This window comes from Genypterus blacodes, unplaced genomic scaffold (genome assembly GCF_046128005.1).
Source record: "Genypterus blacodes isolate CSIRO-AG114 ecotype Tasmania unplaced genomic scaffold, CSIRO-AGI_Gbla_v1 ptg000180l_1, whole genome shotgun sequence".
Lineage (NCBI taxonomy): Eukaryota > Metazoa > Chordata > Actinopteri > Ophidiiformes > Ophidiidae > Genypterus > Genypterus blacodes.
In genome coordinates this window covers 230,001-247,500 of record NW_027466981.1, presented here as the reverse complement: position 1 = coordinate 247,500, position 17,500 = coordinate 230,001, and the positions used below count along the sequence as shown (strand labels likewise).

The 17,500-nt window shown below is 44.6% G+C and overlaps 1 protein-coding gene across 1 annotated transcript in view; it reads left to right on the top strand.

Moving 5' to 3' along the window:
• The window catches only part of LOC143014102 (seizure protein 6 homolog), a 101,578-nt gene that overhangs the window by 56,673 nt on the left and 27,405 nt on the right, over positions 1 to 17,500 (top strand). Inside the window, exon 4 of the mRNA XM_076167892.1 lies at positions 10,887 to 11,076. Coding sequence (XP_076024007.1) covers positions 10,887 to 11,076 — 190 coding nt within the window. The remainder of the gene's footprint in view (positions 1 to 10,886; positions 11,077 to 17,500) is intronic.

The following is a 17,500-nucleotide window of genomic DNA, read 5'->3' as shown; positions in this document are numbered from 1 at the left end:
GAGGATTCCAGAAACACAGCTTGTGGACTTTATTTCTCTGTGTCTGTGGCCATCAGGGCTAAAGTCTGAGTTGTCAGTGATGAATCCAGGAGAGAGTCGAGCTGCGGCTCCATCATCAGTCCCATCAGTCTGATGTCAGAGATCAGAGCTGGAAGTGTGTGTTCATCAGTTGACTCCCGTCTGGACGTGTGATCTCTGCTTCTCTGGCCTCCGCTCCTGACAGCAGAGGGGTGTGTTTCTGTTTCTGCTGAGAGCCAGAATCCCAGAGCATGAAAGCCTGCAGAGTGAAGGACGCCGGCCCGTTCCCGCCTCTCCGCAGCCTCTCTGGCCTCCGCTCTGCTTTTGTAAGAGGGTGTTGTCTGAGGATTTGGAGGTGTGTGTGTTTGCGACTCAGCTCAGCCTTTTAGATGTGCACAGTGCAGCGCTGCACTTTAGAAATCCTCTCCACTGGGGTTTGTGTCTGATGTGGGTGTTTTTCATTCTGCTGTAGGTGAGCCACGCTTGATGGGTCAGCTATCAGGCCTCTGCAGCCCTGCACACACAGCTTTGATACACCACTCCAGAACACACAAGAACACACACACACACACACACACACACACACATGCATATACAGTATACATATATATATATATACTGATACTCAGTGGAGCACAGTGCAGGTACACACACACACACACACACACATGCATATACAGTATATATATATATATGTTGATATAGAGCAGAGTGCAGGTGTACACACACACACACACACACACACACACACACACCTTCATACACAGGAGCCTGCTTCTTAGCCTTGATGTTTCATTTGACCTTATTGGCAGAGAGAGAGAGTTCTTTTTTTTATATTAAATATATATTTAATACTTTGAAAACCAACATTTTAGTTGAACATTTACAAATGATTTCAAGGGGAAACGTTCACTCTCTGGAGACATGTTTGCTTTTCAGATTTTCTATAAACACGGATTAGAAGTTAGAATATAAAAAGGAACAATGAACATTTATCCATGAATGAAATCTCACAGTTTTGTTGTGAAATTATTTTGTCCATTCTGAATATTATGTTATATTATATTATATTATAAACTTCACACAGGGCTCTTAGAAATATAAAAGAAGAAAGAAGTGTCATATAAATAATAATAGTATGAAATACTACATACTAGTAGTAATAAATAAAGTATGAAATAGCTTTGTTTGTTAAAATAAATAATCATCTTTAAAATGGATCCAGTCCTCCTCCAGGTTGCAGCTGTTGATTGCAGTTTTACATTGAAATAGCCACACGAGCTGATGTAGGAGCTTTGGTTATCCTGCTAACTTACTAACTCACTGTTTTTGAAGTTGTTGGTCAATCTAGCAGAGTTCTCCTCATTGAAGGCTCAGTCAGACGCTCTCATGTAGCTCATTCTGCGTCTCACAGATGCAGTTTGTAGTTCAGATGTGTGTTTTGTAAGGGGCAGAGAAATGAAAGCAGTCATGATTCTTAATCCACCAGAGACACAAATCTCCACTTACAAAGACAACTATCAGTGCTCGTTCTACTTTAAAGATGACTTGGCTTATTATCTGCGGTTCCCAGGATGCTGGATGACTGAAGCAGCCTCTGTATCATCACACCATCACCATGTTCCTCCATTCAGAGTGATGTTGATACACCAGAGGAGAATTCTGCACCCGGCTCCCAGAGGAAATACATATTTCATTTTTCTCAATGCAATTTATTTCCTTCAGCAGCATTTCCAATGACAAACAAGTCTTAGAATGTAAATTCCCTCCTGTTTCCCCTGGTAGATAGATACAGTACGCTGCAGTGCATCTAAATATATTTTTCATTTACAGCTTATCCTCGCTCAGGCATTGTTCCTTACTCTATGTTTTTCCCCCTGCACAGTAATTCTTTCCCCCTCATTCAGGCGTGTTGCATAAAACCAATTTTCTGACAGGCGTGTAGGATTGGAGTGATAATGAAACAGCAATAGGCGAGGTGAATGTTAAAACAAGGAGAGAGCGTCTCCATGAAGCCGCCCGTGTTCTGCTGCTTTAGTGATGCTGATGGTTACATGCAGGCTGGAACATGTGGAGCTACATCAAACTGTTTGCATATAGAAAATACCTTTCCATGCACAGCTCGCCTCACAATCATACAGACACACACTTCTCCTTCTTCTTCGTCTCTCATGCTTCTCGTATTTTCAACCGCCCTGCTGGAGCCCCACAGATCTATTTCTTATACTTTTTAAATCCTTAAAGTGCTTATCTCAGGTCAAGGTCACTGGGTGAAGGGAATCAAATGTTATAGAAATGACATTAAAATACAGGTTTCCTTCTGGTAGACATTTATATATGACCGTTCCTGGTGATATGTATTAATTTGGTATGTGAGTTGTATGTGAAGTTACCATGATCTCCTACTGTCCACTGGATTGCTGTCAGTTAATGCTATAGATCTTTTTTTTCTTAGCAGCAGCACAAGTCTAGAATCTCTCCGCAGGCATCTATTGTTCGGTGACACAGGAGATCTAGATTGTATCGCATGTATCAGTGTGTGTGAGTCATTTAGCCCTGCGTTACAAAGGCAACATGTCCAGTTTGTACCGCGTCTCTCACACAAATTGCTTTGAAAGGTGATTGCTTGACAATAGCAGCATTAGTGGAATTACATGAAGTGTGGCTGGAAATGACATTTGAGTGCAGCGTTGTTATTCACTCAAGCAAAACAAACCAGAGGCCACAGGAGAAGTAATGGAAGCTGCTTTATTTATTTGTATTATACATAAAGGTGAGTTGTGTAATATTCTGCCAGTTACACAGAGAACTGTGTTCCTGAGGAGTGTGTGTGTGTGTGATGATCTTTATGAAGAAGGATTGGTTCCCTTAGAAGAAAAACAAAGAATACACAATTTCCTCTGAAATAAGCTGAAAATAACAAAGGTAAATATCAACAAACATTCCTAATTTATTATTAAATCGAACTAAAACTTTGCTTTGGATTTTCAATATAACATTATTTTGAATGATAAAACAGACGAATATGTCTTGGACAAAATTATTGATACCCCTTTAAATGTATAATAAACTTTGTATTGTAGTGATATTTCAAGCTGACTGTTTTCTTTAGTCAGTGTCACAGATGTCATCAATCATAATTCAGTTATTCAGTCTAATAAAATGGAGAAGAGTTCAGAGAAAACCAGCTGTTTTTGTTTTGATTCTCAGGGTAGCAACACTCAGCGCTCAGCTGTCTTTCCTCCCAGCATGAAGGTCCAGGTTCAGATGTAAACATTAGGGTTATAGGGTTAGCTTACATGTTCTCCCTCTCTGCCTTGGTTTCCTCCAGGTCTCCTGGTCCCTTCCACACACAGAATCAGGCCTGTTAGTCCTGTCATGCCAGTGCCTGTGATCATGGCAGCAGTGTGTAGATGTGGGGTTGAACCCTGGTGGTCCACTGCTCCTGGTGCTCAGGATGCTTAAATGCAGAGCAGACCTGTTGTTGTGTGAACGTTTGCCCTCACTTTGACAGTGTAATATAGGAGGGAGGGCTGTGTGTGATCAACCTGAGCCTCTGTGTTTCTGAGCTTTTTCTACATCAAAGCGTTGCAAAGGTTTCTAATAAAAGACCCGTAAATGAAAATAAGAACATGGTTATGTGAATCAAAGGGCCACTTTAGAGCCGTGCTTATATGCTGAACACTCTCAGCACAGAGCAAACACACCTGCACAACATCTGCTGTGACTCCTAACAGCCTGTTCATCATATATACAGAGTCTAGCTTCTATGATGTATAGGAGAGAACACACATATACGTTATTCTGTCTGGTACCACAATGAGAAACAATGTCTTTATGCTGACACACACATTTTTTGTGGAGGGTTCAGCATCATTTTAAAAGCAATTATCAACGTCTGGGTCTGAGGGAGCTGAGCTGCAACATCGACATGTTGGGGAGGAAATCTGCTCTTTACAAAGGAAATACAGCTTAGTGTTTATACAGTATATGTTTTATTTTTGCTCCCCCCCCCCCCCCCACACACACATACACACACACACAAAGAGGAATGCAATTGACTGGACAAAGCAAAACCGATGGTTAATTGTTTAAATAAGTAACTCCGTTGAAGCAGCCTGATGAAACGTTTCCCTCATTTCTGAATCAACGTGTGTGTGTGTGTGTGTGTGTGTGTGTGTGTGTGTCTGTGTGTGTGTGTGTGTGTGTGGATTAAGGATTGTGATAGAATGTTTAAGGTTTCTTCTTTGTGTGCTAATGACTGACCTTATCATTTAATTACCAAATAAAAAGCAGATTTTCCCCACAAATGTAGAAGCAACGTTTTTAAAGAAAAGATTGAACATACAGACATAAAAGCCCAGATTCTACTTGATGAAAATAAAGAATAGCATTTATGGCAGATGTTGAACATTTATTTCTACATCACATGAGCGCTGGATTATTCATAAATGATGTAAATAAGAGTTATTATGAGGAATAAAGAGGCATCTCTGCATATAAAACATCACAGATTGTTTATTTGTCCCACTGAACATCTGTGCACCTCCATGTTGGTGAGGCAGTGTTGACCTTCAGAGGAGTCAGACGACCTTCAGGCCATCTGCATTCATAGTGTTCATGAAACAATGATTACCTGGCTGTCCTGAGGGAAGAGGGAATCAAACACAGAGAGGAAACTCTGCTCCTCCGCTCGCCGTGACACAATGTTCAATTTCCTTTCAAACCGCCGGCCTAATCTGGAGCCTCTTTGTGTTTGGAGCTGTGATAGCAGAGAGACTGCAGGGCGACTGAAGGACAGACATGTGAAGGCACACAGGAGCAGCCTGTCTCTCATACATGAAGAGAGGCCTCTGCTCTGTGCGTGCGTGCGTGCGTGCGTGCGTGTGTGCGTGCGTGCGTGTGTGCGTGCGTGCGACAAAACTCATTTTACAAATAAAATAAACAACATAAAATAAAGAGGAAAAAAGATTACTATTTTCCTCTAGCTTGTGCACACTGAATGAAAACAGGCCAGGTTGTCTCTCCGTAAATGCTCCTCCCCAAATCCTGCTCCGTCCTGATTGGTCGGCTGCATGGAGCTTAATCTGGCACGGTGACGCTGGAGTGAAGATAGAAGTGGAACAAACTTCATGTGTAGAAAGTAGAGCCACATCCAAATCTGTCTGCACTCCTACTTTAACCTTTGACCCCATAGAAGGAACAGCTGCTTCATCATGAGGTCTTATCAGTACATGTGACAGCTAGAGCCCTACTCAAATATATATAATAATAATATATATACATTGAATGATGATGACTCTGTCCTCCATCTTCACACACTGATCACGTTCTTTCATCATATAAACATTTGATTTCTGTTATTTACATTTATCTGCAGTGTGTTGGTTGATGTGCTGGATGTAATCAGTCATTGTCAGATTAGAATTGGATTCATATTTTGGAAAGTGTCTATTATAAATCTTGTGCAAATATTGGCAGTAATTCAAACAAAGAAGCTAAAAAAGAAAAAGGCTGAAGGCCTAAACTCGTCTGGCTCCTTTGTAGATTCATACAAAGAGTCCCTTCCTGTAAAAGCTGTTGTGGTGAGCGGTGCAGATGTGGCCTCTTCCACAGCAGAGTGAGGAAGATGAAGGTCTGGCTGTGCCGTACCTGCAGCTGCATCAGTGACATCACAGCGCTGAGCACTTATCCAATTATCTATCTGCTCCACTGAGGTCAGCGCCGTCTTCATTCATTTACACTGGACAACTTATGAGATGTAGTCTTCCTCCCCTCATGTTAATAATGTCTGCTTGGCTGCCGGCCCCGGCTCAGTCAAGCAGCCTGACACCATATTTATTCTAGTGAAAGCAGGTTTTCATCACGAGGGCCTTCACTGACAGGAAGCTTCAGTCTCTCTCTCTCTCTCTCTCTCTCTCTCTCTCTCTCTCTCTCTCTCTCTCTCTCTCTCTCTCTCTCTCTCTCTCTCTCTCTCCCTCTCCTTCACCACTGTGACCCACTTCTCCTGCTGGAACAGATGTTCCCTCAGCTCCATCATTTACTCACCTCCCTCTTAATTACTGCCGTTAATGAGCAGACGGTACAGACACACACACACACACACACACACACACACACACACACGTGACATATCCAGTATTTCCATCTCTCAGCTTCTGACTGATGTGGCCTTATCTTCATATGTAAACACTGATGGTCTTATTAAAGAGGTGAGGACGTTCAGCAGTGAGACTTTATAGAGACGAGGCTGTAGATGAAGAGAGAGAGTGAAGACGTGGGTGAAGTCATTAGAGGGAGCTGCTGTGGTTCTCTACCCGTCTGTCTGTGTTATGTAAAATAGGACAAACAAAGGGTCCAAGTAAAAATAGGCAGTGAGGACGACTGAACCTCCACTGGATCCTCTCACTCTGCTCTGTGTTCTTCTCTGGGATTCTATTTTCACTCATGTCTGCACACACACACACACACACACACACACACACACACACACACACACACACACACACACACACACACACACACACACACACACACACACACACACACACACACACACACACACACACACACGCGTACACACACATATTTGGACAGGCTTCCATCTGTCCATGTTGTGCTCTCATCCTCCGCTCTGTCCTCCAAATATGCCAGCCTATGTTTAATGAGGAAGCGTCAGTTGAATTATTCAGCTGTCATTTGTTGCTTTTGGAAAGTGAGCAGGTGTCAGGAAGTCTTTCCTCCTCCCAGCAGAGAGCTGAGGAGGCTGAGGAGGCTCCTGCTATCTGATCAGTCACTGTGAGATAACTAACAAGGCAGCATAGATTAGAAGAGAGGCGATCAGATGAATTGATTAATTGATTGTTGAAATTGATGATTGATTATGAAAATAGTCAGAAAATATTTTGCTGACTATCAAATAAATAATTCAGGACTTAATCCAGCAGCAATCAGACACACACACACACACACACACACACACACACACACACACACACACACACACACACACACACACACACACACACACACATCCAGCTGGGTCTTCACTTCAATTACATACAGCTCAGAATTCATATCAGACATTTTTTAGGAAACTGTGTGTGTGTGTGTGTGTGTGTGTGTGTGTGTGTGTGTGTGTGTGTGTGTGTGTGTGTGTCCAAATCTGATTGCTGCTGGGTTTAGTCCTGAATTATTTATTTGATGATCAGCAAAATAATTTCTGAGTATTTTCCTAATGAATTTGTGAATGTAATGGATTTACTCTGTAAGTTTGCTTTACATTTGTTGTATTACATTTTCTGTGCAAAAATCACATGAATTCTTTATATATATTCTACTATCTGAGTGTGCCCAGTCCTGCTGGAATCAGACACACAGCTTCAGAGCAGAGTTCAGCCTCTGTGTATCAGGATGCATCTGTAGGGTTGAGCTTCATGTTTGTTTACACTGAAGCTCAAGTAAAACATTCAAACAAAGATGTACCCATTGAAGGAGTGCTGTTTCTGCAGTGTGTAGAGCTCTTCAGTCTAAAGTGCACAGGCATGTTTGCGAGGTACGCTTATGCACAACCTGGACTCCTGCCAGTGCAAATTGGATTACGTCTTCCAATGTTCTCTCCAGTGTTTTATTATCCTGAGCTGGAGGCATAATGTGATTACTCGCTGATGCCCTTTGTTCCGTGCACTATTATCCCCATTCTGTGTCCGTGAGTTCATTAACACAACATTAAGACTTGTTATACACAACCAGGCTGTCATTTTGTCTGTGGTACAGAGCCCCGGCTGCTGGGCTGCTACAGTGTGAGTCACCAGTGATGGGTTCAGGCTGTGCTGCTGCTGCTGCTGCTGCTGCTGCTGCTGCTGCTGCTGCTGCTGCTGCTGCTGCCGCTGCTGCACCGGGCCAAAGCTGAGAGGGGATCCAGCCTTTAAGACCAGGATACCCATACACACACACACACACACACACACACACACACTGGGGTTAAGGGATAACATCCATCGGCTTCCACTTTCCTCCTCAGCCTTCTGTTCATTCATATCAGCTCCAGCTTCTCTTCAGGTCCTTGTTGGAAATTAAAATGCATTGGACAAAATTAATGATACCCCATAGAAGTGATACTAAATATAGGATGTGCACAGGTTTTCTAGCACAGGGTTTTCTTTCAGCAGTAACACAGGTGTCATCATTTTGTAACATTCTTAAACAGATGGATGACATTTGTAATGATCTGCTCTACACATCACCGCCTTGTAGGAGGAGAGGAATGCTCTGATCCGACCGCTCTGCCTCCAGCGTGACGCCACCGTTTATCCACTGAGCTTTGATTAGGTGTGTCCCTATAATGCACGGCTCAAGTGGTCGTCATGGAGATGGCACAAATAGTTTCCTCAATAGATTTCAGTTCTGACATCTGGTTGGTACGAGTGTTTAAAATCTATTTATATATCACAGGAACAGTGATCTAAAAGCTTCCATTAATAAGGTAGAGATGGGAGGGAGGGAGGGAGGGAGGGAGAGAGGGAGAGAAGGAGGGAGGGAGGGATGGTTGGTTGTTTTGATGGATGGATGGTTTGGTGGCCTCAGATTTGATTTGATGGTTATTGTAATGTGTTGATTCTATTCAGTTCCACATGTAGATGAGACAGATTCTCTCCTTCCCTTAAGTGTTCTCTTAGTATTAGACGTTCCACTTGACTGCAGGCACCTTAGCAGGGAGGAGCGGTGGCTTCATCTCCTTCCAGCTGGGCGAGACAGGATGCAGTAGATATGATCTATGAAGGGGGGCCACATGAAGACAGGATGGATGTTTCCCTTTAACGGCTGAATAAAGACACACCTGCTGGGATCAAAGCTGATAAAAGTGACATTTTTCACACAACATGTTGTCAGAGAAGGAAGCACGCTGACAATTATCAGGCAATCTTCAGTCAAAGCTCTGAGGTCTACATCGTCCTCTTGGCCTCCTCCATATTTACTCTTTTGATTTGTGTGTGAGTGAGACTTCCCCCTCTGGCTCAGATGACACACTACACTTTTCTCAATCCTATTCATTTGGAACTGTGACCACAGCAGCACAAATAAGAATCTTTCCCTGGGAACTGCAGTGCAGGAAAGTAAAGAGTCTGAACTGGACAAAGCTCACAACGTAAAATCCTTGAGTCCATCTCCATAAATCCTCCCCAACCTGCTGCAGAACAGGACTCCCTTGTGTTATTCATGCAGTGGAGGTGTAGACAGGCGCTTGAACACGGCACAGCACGAGTAAAACGTCGCTTCATTACCAAAATTGCAAGTGCAAATAGCCGGAGGTGTGAAATGAATCTGTGAAGGCCGACACTGTCCCACTGTCTGATCTGATGTGACATTAGAGAGCTCTCTCTCTCTCTCTCTCTCTCTCTCTCTCCTCTGCTGTCTCTCTCTCTGCTGATCACTCTGCTGCGTCTGCCGCTGTAATGACAGCCATTCCCACAGGCTACATTCACTCTAATGCCATTCAGACACTGCTGAAATCATCCAGACTCACCCTGGGAGTCATTGTGGCAGTGTGTTAGTGAGTCAGGCGCCGCGCCAGCAAATAACTATTATGTGTGGAAAATAATGATATTTACATACAATTTGCATACATATGAGTGTGAGGCGCCGACAGGCTCGGTGATGAGGAGGAGGAGGAGTTCAGTCTGCGTCTCTCTGCTTCTACTGACAACTATGGCTTCTGTCTCATTCTGCTCCACTCAACTTTATGTTTTATTACTGAACTGTGTTAAAGTTAAAGTTAAGTTCAAGTTAAAACATGTTCCGAACAACAACATCCATCAGACAGGACCAGCATGTTAAAGTGTAGAGCTCCTCAACCAGTGAGCCTCAACCAGTGAGCCAAGAGGAGGGATGACGTCACACTCATTATCTCAGGACATTATGTGAGTTTTCTCCACATGCAGGTGTGTGTGAAGCTCATTCCTCTAGTCTAGGTTACATATATATGAGAAGAGTAATGTTGTGGGCTTTAGGTCACAGACGCCTCCACAATCATTACAGATCACATGACATTTACAGCCACATAATCTCTCTGCAGGCAGGGCATCAGAGCCACATTCTCCTCTCTCCTCCTCATAGATGTTCCTCTGCAGGCTCAGTCAGTTTGTGTCCCACCCAGTTTAGCCTGAGCAGAATCTATAAACCACCTTGATGTCGTCGCAAAGCCCAAATTAGCACATTTCATCCATTTGTCAGAAAGTGTAATGGCTTCCAAATGCTCATGGGAGAGCTGCCAGAACAAATTCCTCTGTTTGCTTGTGGGTGGAGGAGCAGCAGCAGGAGTAGGAGCAGGAGCAGCAGCAGGAGCAGCAGCAGGAGCAGGAGCAGCAGCAGGAGCAGGAGTAGGAGCAGGAGTAGGAGCAGGAGCAGGAGTAGGAGCAGGAGCAGGAGCAGGAGCAGGAGCAGGAGCAGGAGCAGGAGCAGCAGCAGGAGCAGGAGTAGGAGCAGGAGCAGGAACAGGAGCAGGAGTAGGAGCAGGAGCAGCAGCAGGAGCAGGAGCAGGAGCAGGAGCAGGAGCAGGAGCAGCATTCTAAATGTCCTTGTCTCTGGGTCAGACTCACTTTAAATGCTGCATCAGTCATCCTTGTAGAAAGCCTTGATATTCCCATGCAGGCAGTCTTTAAATCTCACCAAGTCAGAGGCAGGAAGTACAACAGAAGGTAAACTGAGCTCGCTCCAATGGCTGCAAGGGAATGTAAAGCTTTATATTAGAAATGGACGATCTCTGCTCTGTCTCATGTCTCATTGGCTCAATTACAAGTTATCACAGAGTCGTGTGTGTTTTGTCGTTGTTCTTATCCCTCCTCTCTCTCTCTCTCTCTCTCTCTCAGGTAATGACAGTGAATCTGTCTGAAGGAGACAAAGTGGTGTTTGAGGACCTGGGCCATGGGGACAACACCATGCTGGCCAACGAGTCCATCCTGATGAGGGGGTTGGTAGTACGAAGCCACAGCAACCAGATCTCCATCCGCTTCCACAGCCAGAGGCCTCAGGCTGGTTCAGTCCTGCTGCACTACCAAGGTAAAGCTGATCCATCTGTGTGAGGGCTGATGTGGTGCAGGTGTGAGTCCTGCCTGATGAGGTCAGGTTTGGTCCTGAACACAACGCTCTGTGGATCTCTGCTTCTGAAACAAAAACTCATGTTTTTGAAAAAGTGTTTCCAGTTTTAAACTCATATAAATACAGCATCAATAAAGCAAAAAGGAAAAAAGTCCAGCAAAATTTAACAAATCTGTAGTAACTTATTTCAGATCATTTTGTTCCCTCATTAACCCCGTGTAGGACTGAAGGCCATGCTGAGGTCTGTCCTCTCCTCTCCTCTCCTCTCCTCTCCTCTCCTCTCCTCTCCTCTCCTCTCCTCTCCTGTCCTCTCCTGTCCTGTCCGCTCCTCTCCTCTCCTCTCCTCTCCTCTCCTCTCCTGTCCTCTCCTCTCCTCTCCTCTCCTCTCCTCTCCTCTCCTCTCCTCTCTTCTCCTCTCCTCTCCTCTCCTGTCCGCTCCTCTCCTCTCCTCTCCTCTCCTCTCCTCTCCTCTCCTCTCCTCTCCTCTCCTCTCCTCTCCTCTCCCCTCCCCCCTATCCTCTCCTCTCCTCTCCTGTCCGCTCCTCTCCTCTCCTCTCCTCTCCTCTCCTCTCCTCTCCTCTCCTCTCCTCTCTTCTCCTCTCCTCTCCTCTCCTCTCCTCTCCTCTCCTCTCCTCTCCTCTCCTGTCCGCTCCTCTCCTGTCCTGCTGTCACAGTCATCCTGCCTCAGGCTCCGCCCCCAGCTCACTGTTTGAAAGGACATTTGAAAATAGTCCCGATGTTGCATTTCCTGTTGACTAATACAGGATTTTTCTGAGTTTGACAGGCGGAATAAATATTATTTAAAAATGATGAAGCACAAAACATTTATTAAGTTTTGTTTTCCAGGATCATAAATCTAAAGAGCAGAAGCTCCATGGAGCCGGCTCATACATCAACATGAACACCAGCATCAACCCTACACAGCAGCTTAGGCCCTCACACTCTGCTCTAAATCAGGATGAATGGTATAGTTAACACGTAACCATAGCAACCTCTCCGTTTGTGTGTTTCATGCACAGCTGACCTGACATGTAAACCACAGATTGTCATGATAATTCCCATGTAAATGTAAAGGATAGCAGGAGCAGTTTGGAGAACACGTTTGCCTTCACCGACACTAAATGTGGCTCAGTGTTGTTATGAATCATCACACCTTCATCTTCCCACCTTCCCTCCTGTTTCCCTCCACTGAGTTGCCATGGTGTTACAGTAATGATGGACCAATGTGTGATGGACCAATACTTCAAGCCATCCACTCCACAGCAGCTATTTCTGTGGTTGTTTTGTAAACGTACACACAGAAGCTTTGGGTTCCTGTTTACTTTCAGTTTAAGAGCTCATCCTCTTCATCCTCTTCATCCTACACTGATCTGATCTCTGCCCAACTCACCCAATCACACTGATTGGATGAAATGAAGTTTGTTTCCATATATGATTGATTAATCCCAGTGTATGTCAGCGTGTGTGTTGTTCCGTCTTGTTAGTCTCAGTGGTGTGAAGCTTTGTGACGTCCACCTGCTCTGCACTCCTGTCAGGCTGGAGGCAGCGTGGATCTGTGTGTGTGTTAACACAATATGTTGTTCCACTCGGCCAGAAAATGACTCGTACTATCAATCAGCCACATGATTAACTCATAAATTAGCCTGTAACAACTTTAATTGTCAATTAGCATCCAAAGGAGCCCTGAGTTTGTGTAAATCTGCTCCCCCTGCAGGTGAGTGAAGACAGACAGGTGGGTTAGAGCCATCTCCTGCAGCTGTGTGTGTGTCTTAGTGGTGCTGGTGATCACATGGTGTGGGTAAGCCCGGGCCCGGCTCCTCCTCCTCCTCCTGCTTCCTCCTGTGACACCTTGTGTTGACAGACTTCTCCTTTCCTTCATATCGTCTCATTTATCCTTCTTTCCATTGATTGGCCTCCAAAGCACAGATGGTGAAGGAGAACTTCCTCCTGCGTCGGCTTGGTTACCCGCTGCTTAAAGGCGTGTGTGTGCTGCTTCTTACCACCGCCGGCCAAATGGCACAACATAAAACACCGATAATCATCTGTTAGTCTGAGCCAATCAGGGTCCAGTCCCACCTCTGTCACGCTGTCCCTCTGTGTGTGTGTGTGTGTGTGTGTCTCTTTCTGTCTCTCCCTCCCTTCTCTCTCTCTCTCTCTCTCTCCCCCTCCCTTCTCTCTCTCTCTCTCTCTCTCTCTCTCTCTCTCTCTCCCTCCCTTCTCTCTCTCTCTCTCTCTCTCTCTCTCTCTCTCTAACATATTGGTTTTTATTACATTCCCCTCTCCTGTGAGATGTTCTATGTTTTTCTTGGTAGCTGCATCAGCACACACACACACACACACACACAAACACACACACCTCTCTATCAATTCAGCAGGAAGTCCTGAGTCATCTAGCAGTAATAGCAGTTTGACAAAATAGCCTGAAATCTCACCCACATTATTTGGGGGGATTTGGGATTAGTGGATAAAGTATCGGGAGTTCCAGATTCATTGAAGCAGGAAGCTCAGTAGAAACAGAGAGACGTCTGCAGTCTGGTGTCTTTGTTTTCTCTTCTGTGCTGGAATCTGAAATCAAGCTGTTACTTATTTATATGACAAATACAGGGACATTATTTTATCATTATCAATTCATTATTGACATCTGCAGAGCCCCAGTGTTTGTGTTTGTGTGTTTTGTGATCAAAAGCACAGATTTTGCTGCAGTAATTTTCAGATTTTCAATTTTGCAGCAACTTGTAATGTTTTTTCTGTAATCACAACTTCAACACTTTGTTTCTATTCTGTTACAACACATCATCAACATGCTAACCAGCTAACATTAACAAACAAATGAAGCTGTTGTGAAGGTAATCTTTACTAAATTAAAGTGTGATAATCAGCTGATACAGGTGAGAGGAGCTGTAAGAATCTGGAGGTTCTGCATGTGTAAATCCCATATTGAGCCTCACACCGGCTCCTCCTGCCTTCATGTCGACCCCAGCAGCTCCCTGATTACTCTGCATATTGACTCTGGATGTGGTTAGAGTTTCCAGGAGTCTCTCCAGGACTGTCAGGACTAAAATACTGCAAACCCATTCCAACAATGAATCCAGTCAAATATCTGTGGCAGCTGCCAGTCATTTGTCTGCACAGTAGCTTGGCATGCAGGCTCCTTTCTCCGCCTGAGAACAATAAGTGGCACTGGCAGCTCGGTGTGCTGAATCCTATCTCAGTCTGCACAGCTCCGCTCCTTCACTGCTCACATAATTTGGCAATCCAAAAACACTCCATGTATCGATCAGGACGTTTTTTTCAGTCTTTCATACAAAGAGCCATTGAGGGAAGGAAGCTCCCTGGATGCTCACACACACACACACACACACACACAGGAGTTATATTTCTGTATAGCTTGGAAATTTGCAAACATTAAGATTTTCAGATTTAAAAAAATGCAACTGCAACATTCTAAATGACTTAATTGGAAGTTGAAGCACAAATTAATAGGAATATAAACTGCAAGTCATTGGTACACAAGATATGTTAAGGCAGCGCCGCCAGCAGGTGGGACAGTACTGTCTCAAACATCCTCAAATCAGATCCACACACACACATACACACACACACACACACACACACACACACACACACACACACACACACACCTCTCAGCCATAACACAGCCAAAATATGGAGTAAATGTGCACACTCACCGCCATTTTGAGGCTTGTAATGCCCTGACATTATCTCCAGACGGCTGAATGTGTTTTCCTTTTTATGCCTCTTGCTTAAAATAAATAACAAAAAGGCTGTTTGCACTCCGGCTGTGTGAGCTGTGCTGGGACATGCAGGTTGAATCATTTGAGGACACACTGTTGCGTCTTCTGTGTGTTCAGGAGGAACAAACTAAATACAAACGCTGGGGGAATCACCTGCTACACACTGAGTCAAAGGGACAGAGTACAGTTCAGCCTTGGCTTCAGAACACGAGTGCCTGTGCAGTGAAGGGCAGGAGGAAGGATTCCAGATGAGCCACTGCTTGATTCCAGCTCATCTCACTGAACTATAGGAGCCTTTGGTGTCCTTGGATGATCTAAATGCAGTTTTGCAGGAGTAGAATTCCTCCTGATGTGATTTTCAGTGTCAGCAAAACCTAAACACACAACTTCAGCACAAAAACAGTGGTGTCAGTATCTGCCTTTAAAAACCAACATCAGTCCATCCTAAAGATAAAACAACACTCTATCCTTCATCTAATCAGGAGATGGAGGCTCTGCTGGACTCTCTCTCTTCTCTCTCTCTCTCTCTCTCTCTCTCTCTCTCTCTCTCTCTCGCTCTCTCTCTCTCTCCAGCAGCTGCAGGGATATTGAGTTAAACCTTCATTTGTTCCCTGGTTAATTATAAAACATTGACACGCTGGCAAATTAATTTACAACAGCCGTGTATCTAATATCCTTTTGCTTATTATGAACTTGTAATTGCAACAGGATTTGCCATTAATTAATTATGCTAGAAGACAAATTGATTATATTTACTCCTATAAATTACGACCATATCAGAAAGGAGCAACAGTAACAACACAAACACACACACACACACACACAGGTTGAATGAAGTCTGTCAGCCATGAAGGAGGCGTGTGTGTGTGTGTGTTTCTGTGTGAAGGCTCTGCTCAGATGCAGAGGGCAGCAATGGCATTTGAAAAAAGTTAATTTCTTAAATCTCACATTCCCCTGTTCCCTTCTTTCTCCTCCTCCTCCTCCTCCTCCTCCTCCTCCCCCCTCCTCCTCCTCCCTTCTGAAGTCATTTCGTTTCGATCCAGCTGCTCTGTTTCTCTCCACACACACACCCATATCAGTAAATGTGTTGCTGCTTCTTTGGGGTTGTGTTTGGTTGACTCAGACTTGTTGTAATTGCGTTTAGGCAGGTCTGAACACAGCAGTCACACTCCAGCCTCTACACAACACAACACAATACACACACACAGCCTCTTAGTTCTGAGTCTTATTACAGGCTTGATCCAAACCAGCTCTGAACAAAGCACCAGGTGATCCATTGATCTGTTGATTGGTCAAACAGTGAGGCTTTATTGGGACCAAAGTTCTATTTTGATTCTCCATAGAAAACCAAATGGATGATGGGAGTTGATGACATTTTAAGCTCATATGACCGTCAGCATGTTTCATGTGCTTAACATGTCAACCATGTTCCTGTTCTCTAACCCCCCACTGCTGAATCCCAGTCTGACACATCAACATAAATAATAATAGCTTGATCTTCATATCCTGAAGGTGTCAGAGTCGTGTCATGTCAATCAGACTGATTTTTAATAACTGGCAGTGAACAATAAGGCGATAATATAACAATAAGAGATGATTGAGACAAATAAGAAGCTGCTCTCTTCTCTGATGCCTGCTGCTCTGGAGATGGAGGTGTGTGTGTGTGTGTGTGTGTGTGTGTGTGTGTGTGTGTGTGTGTTCTCTCCATCAGGGTGACATTTAAAGCTCAGATGGAACAGATTCATGACCCACTTGTCTCTATAGGAGGTCTGTGCCACAATGACTGAAGTCATTTATTCCTAATATAATAATCATTAGGAATCTGCATTCATCTGTTGTTGTCTGAACTAAACGTCTCCTCTGCAGCAGGAGCCTTGGTTGATATTCTGCTCCGTCCTGTCTGTGGTTGATTCTGCTGTTGTTGCTGATTGAGCCGAGCTGTCACGACTCCAGAATGATGACAAATCTCTCCCATGAACATGACATGTTTACTTGTATGCACTAAAAGCTGACAAATTCCAATTTGAAGCCTCGTCACATAGGAGCGGGGCGTGAGGCGTGAGGCGTGAGGCACCTGCTGTGTTTATCAGGCGGTCCAGATGGAGATGATTACACTTTGGCTCCACGCTGCGTTCTGCTGTCAGCACTGATTACAAATGTCCAGCAAGAGTCACAGATGCATTCGGACCATTCTGAGTCCAGGATCTAGAGCCCAGAGTCCAGATCCCAGAGCCCAGAGCCCAGAGCCCAGAGCCCAGAACCCAGAGCCCAGAGTCCAGAGCCCAGAGCCCCGAGCCCCGAGCCCCGAGCCCCGAGCCCAGAGCCCCGAGCCCAGAGCCCAGAGCCCAGTGTGACATAGAGGAGGTTGTGACATTGTGTGAAATTGAATCTCATCACTGGAGGATGTCTCCCCTCCCACTGAGCGTCTCGTCCTGCACCAATCTGTCACGCCCAATTATCCTCAATGAGCTCAGATGGGTGAGGCGTAAAGCGCTGCTCTCTGTCAGGCTCTTATTGATGTGAGGCCACGGACGGAGATTTATCCATTTTTCATCAGGCCGTGTAAAATGCAAGACTTGTAATTGACCATTTGTCTCTGTTAGGGAAAGGAAATCTCATTGTGCTATAAA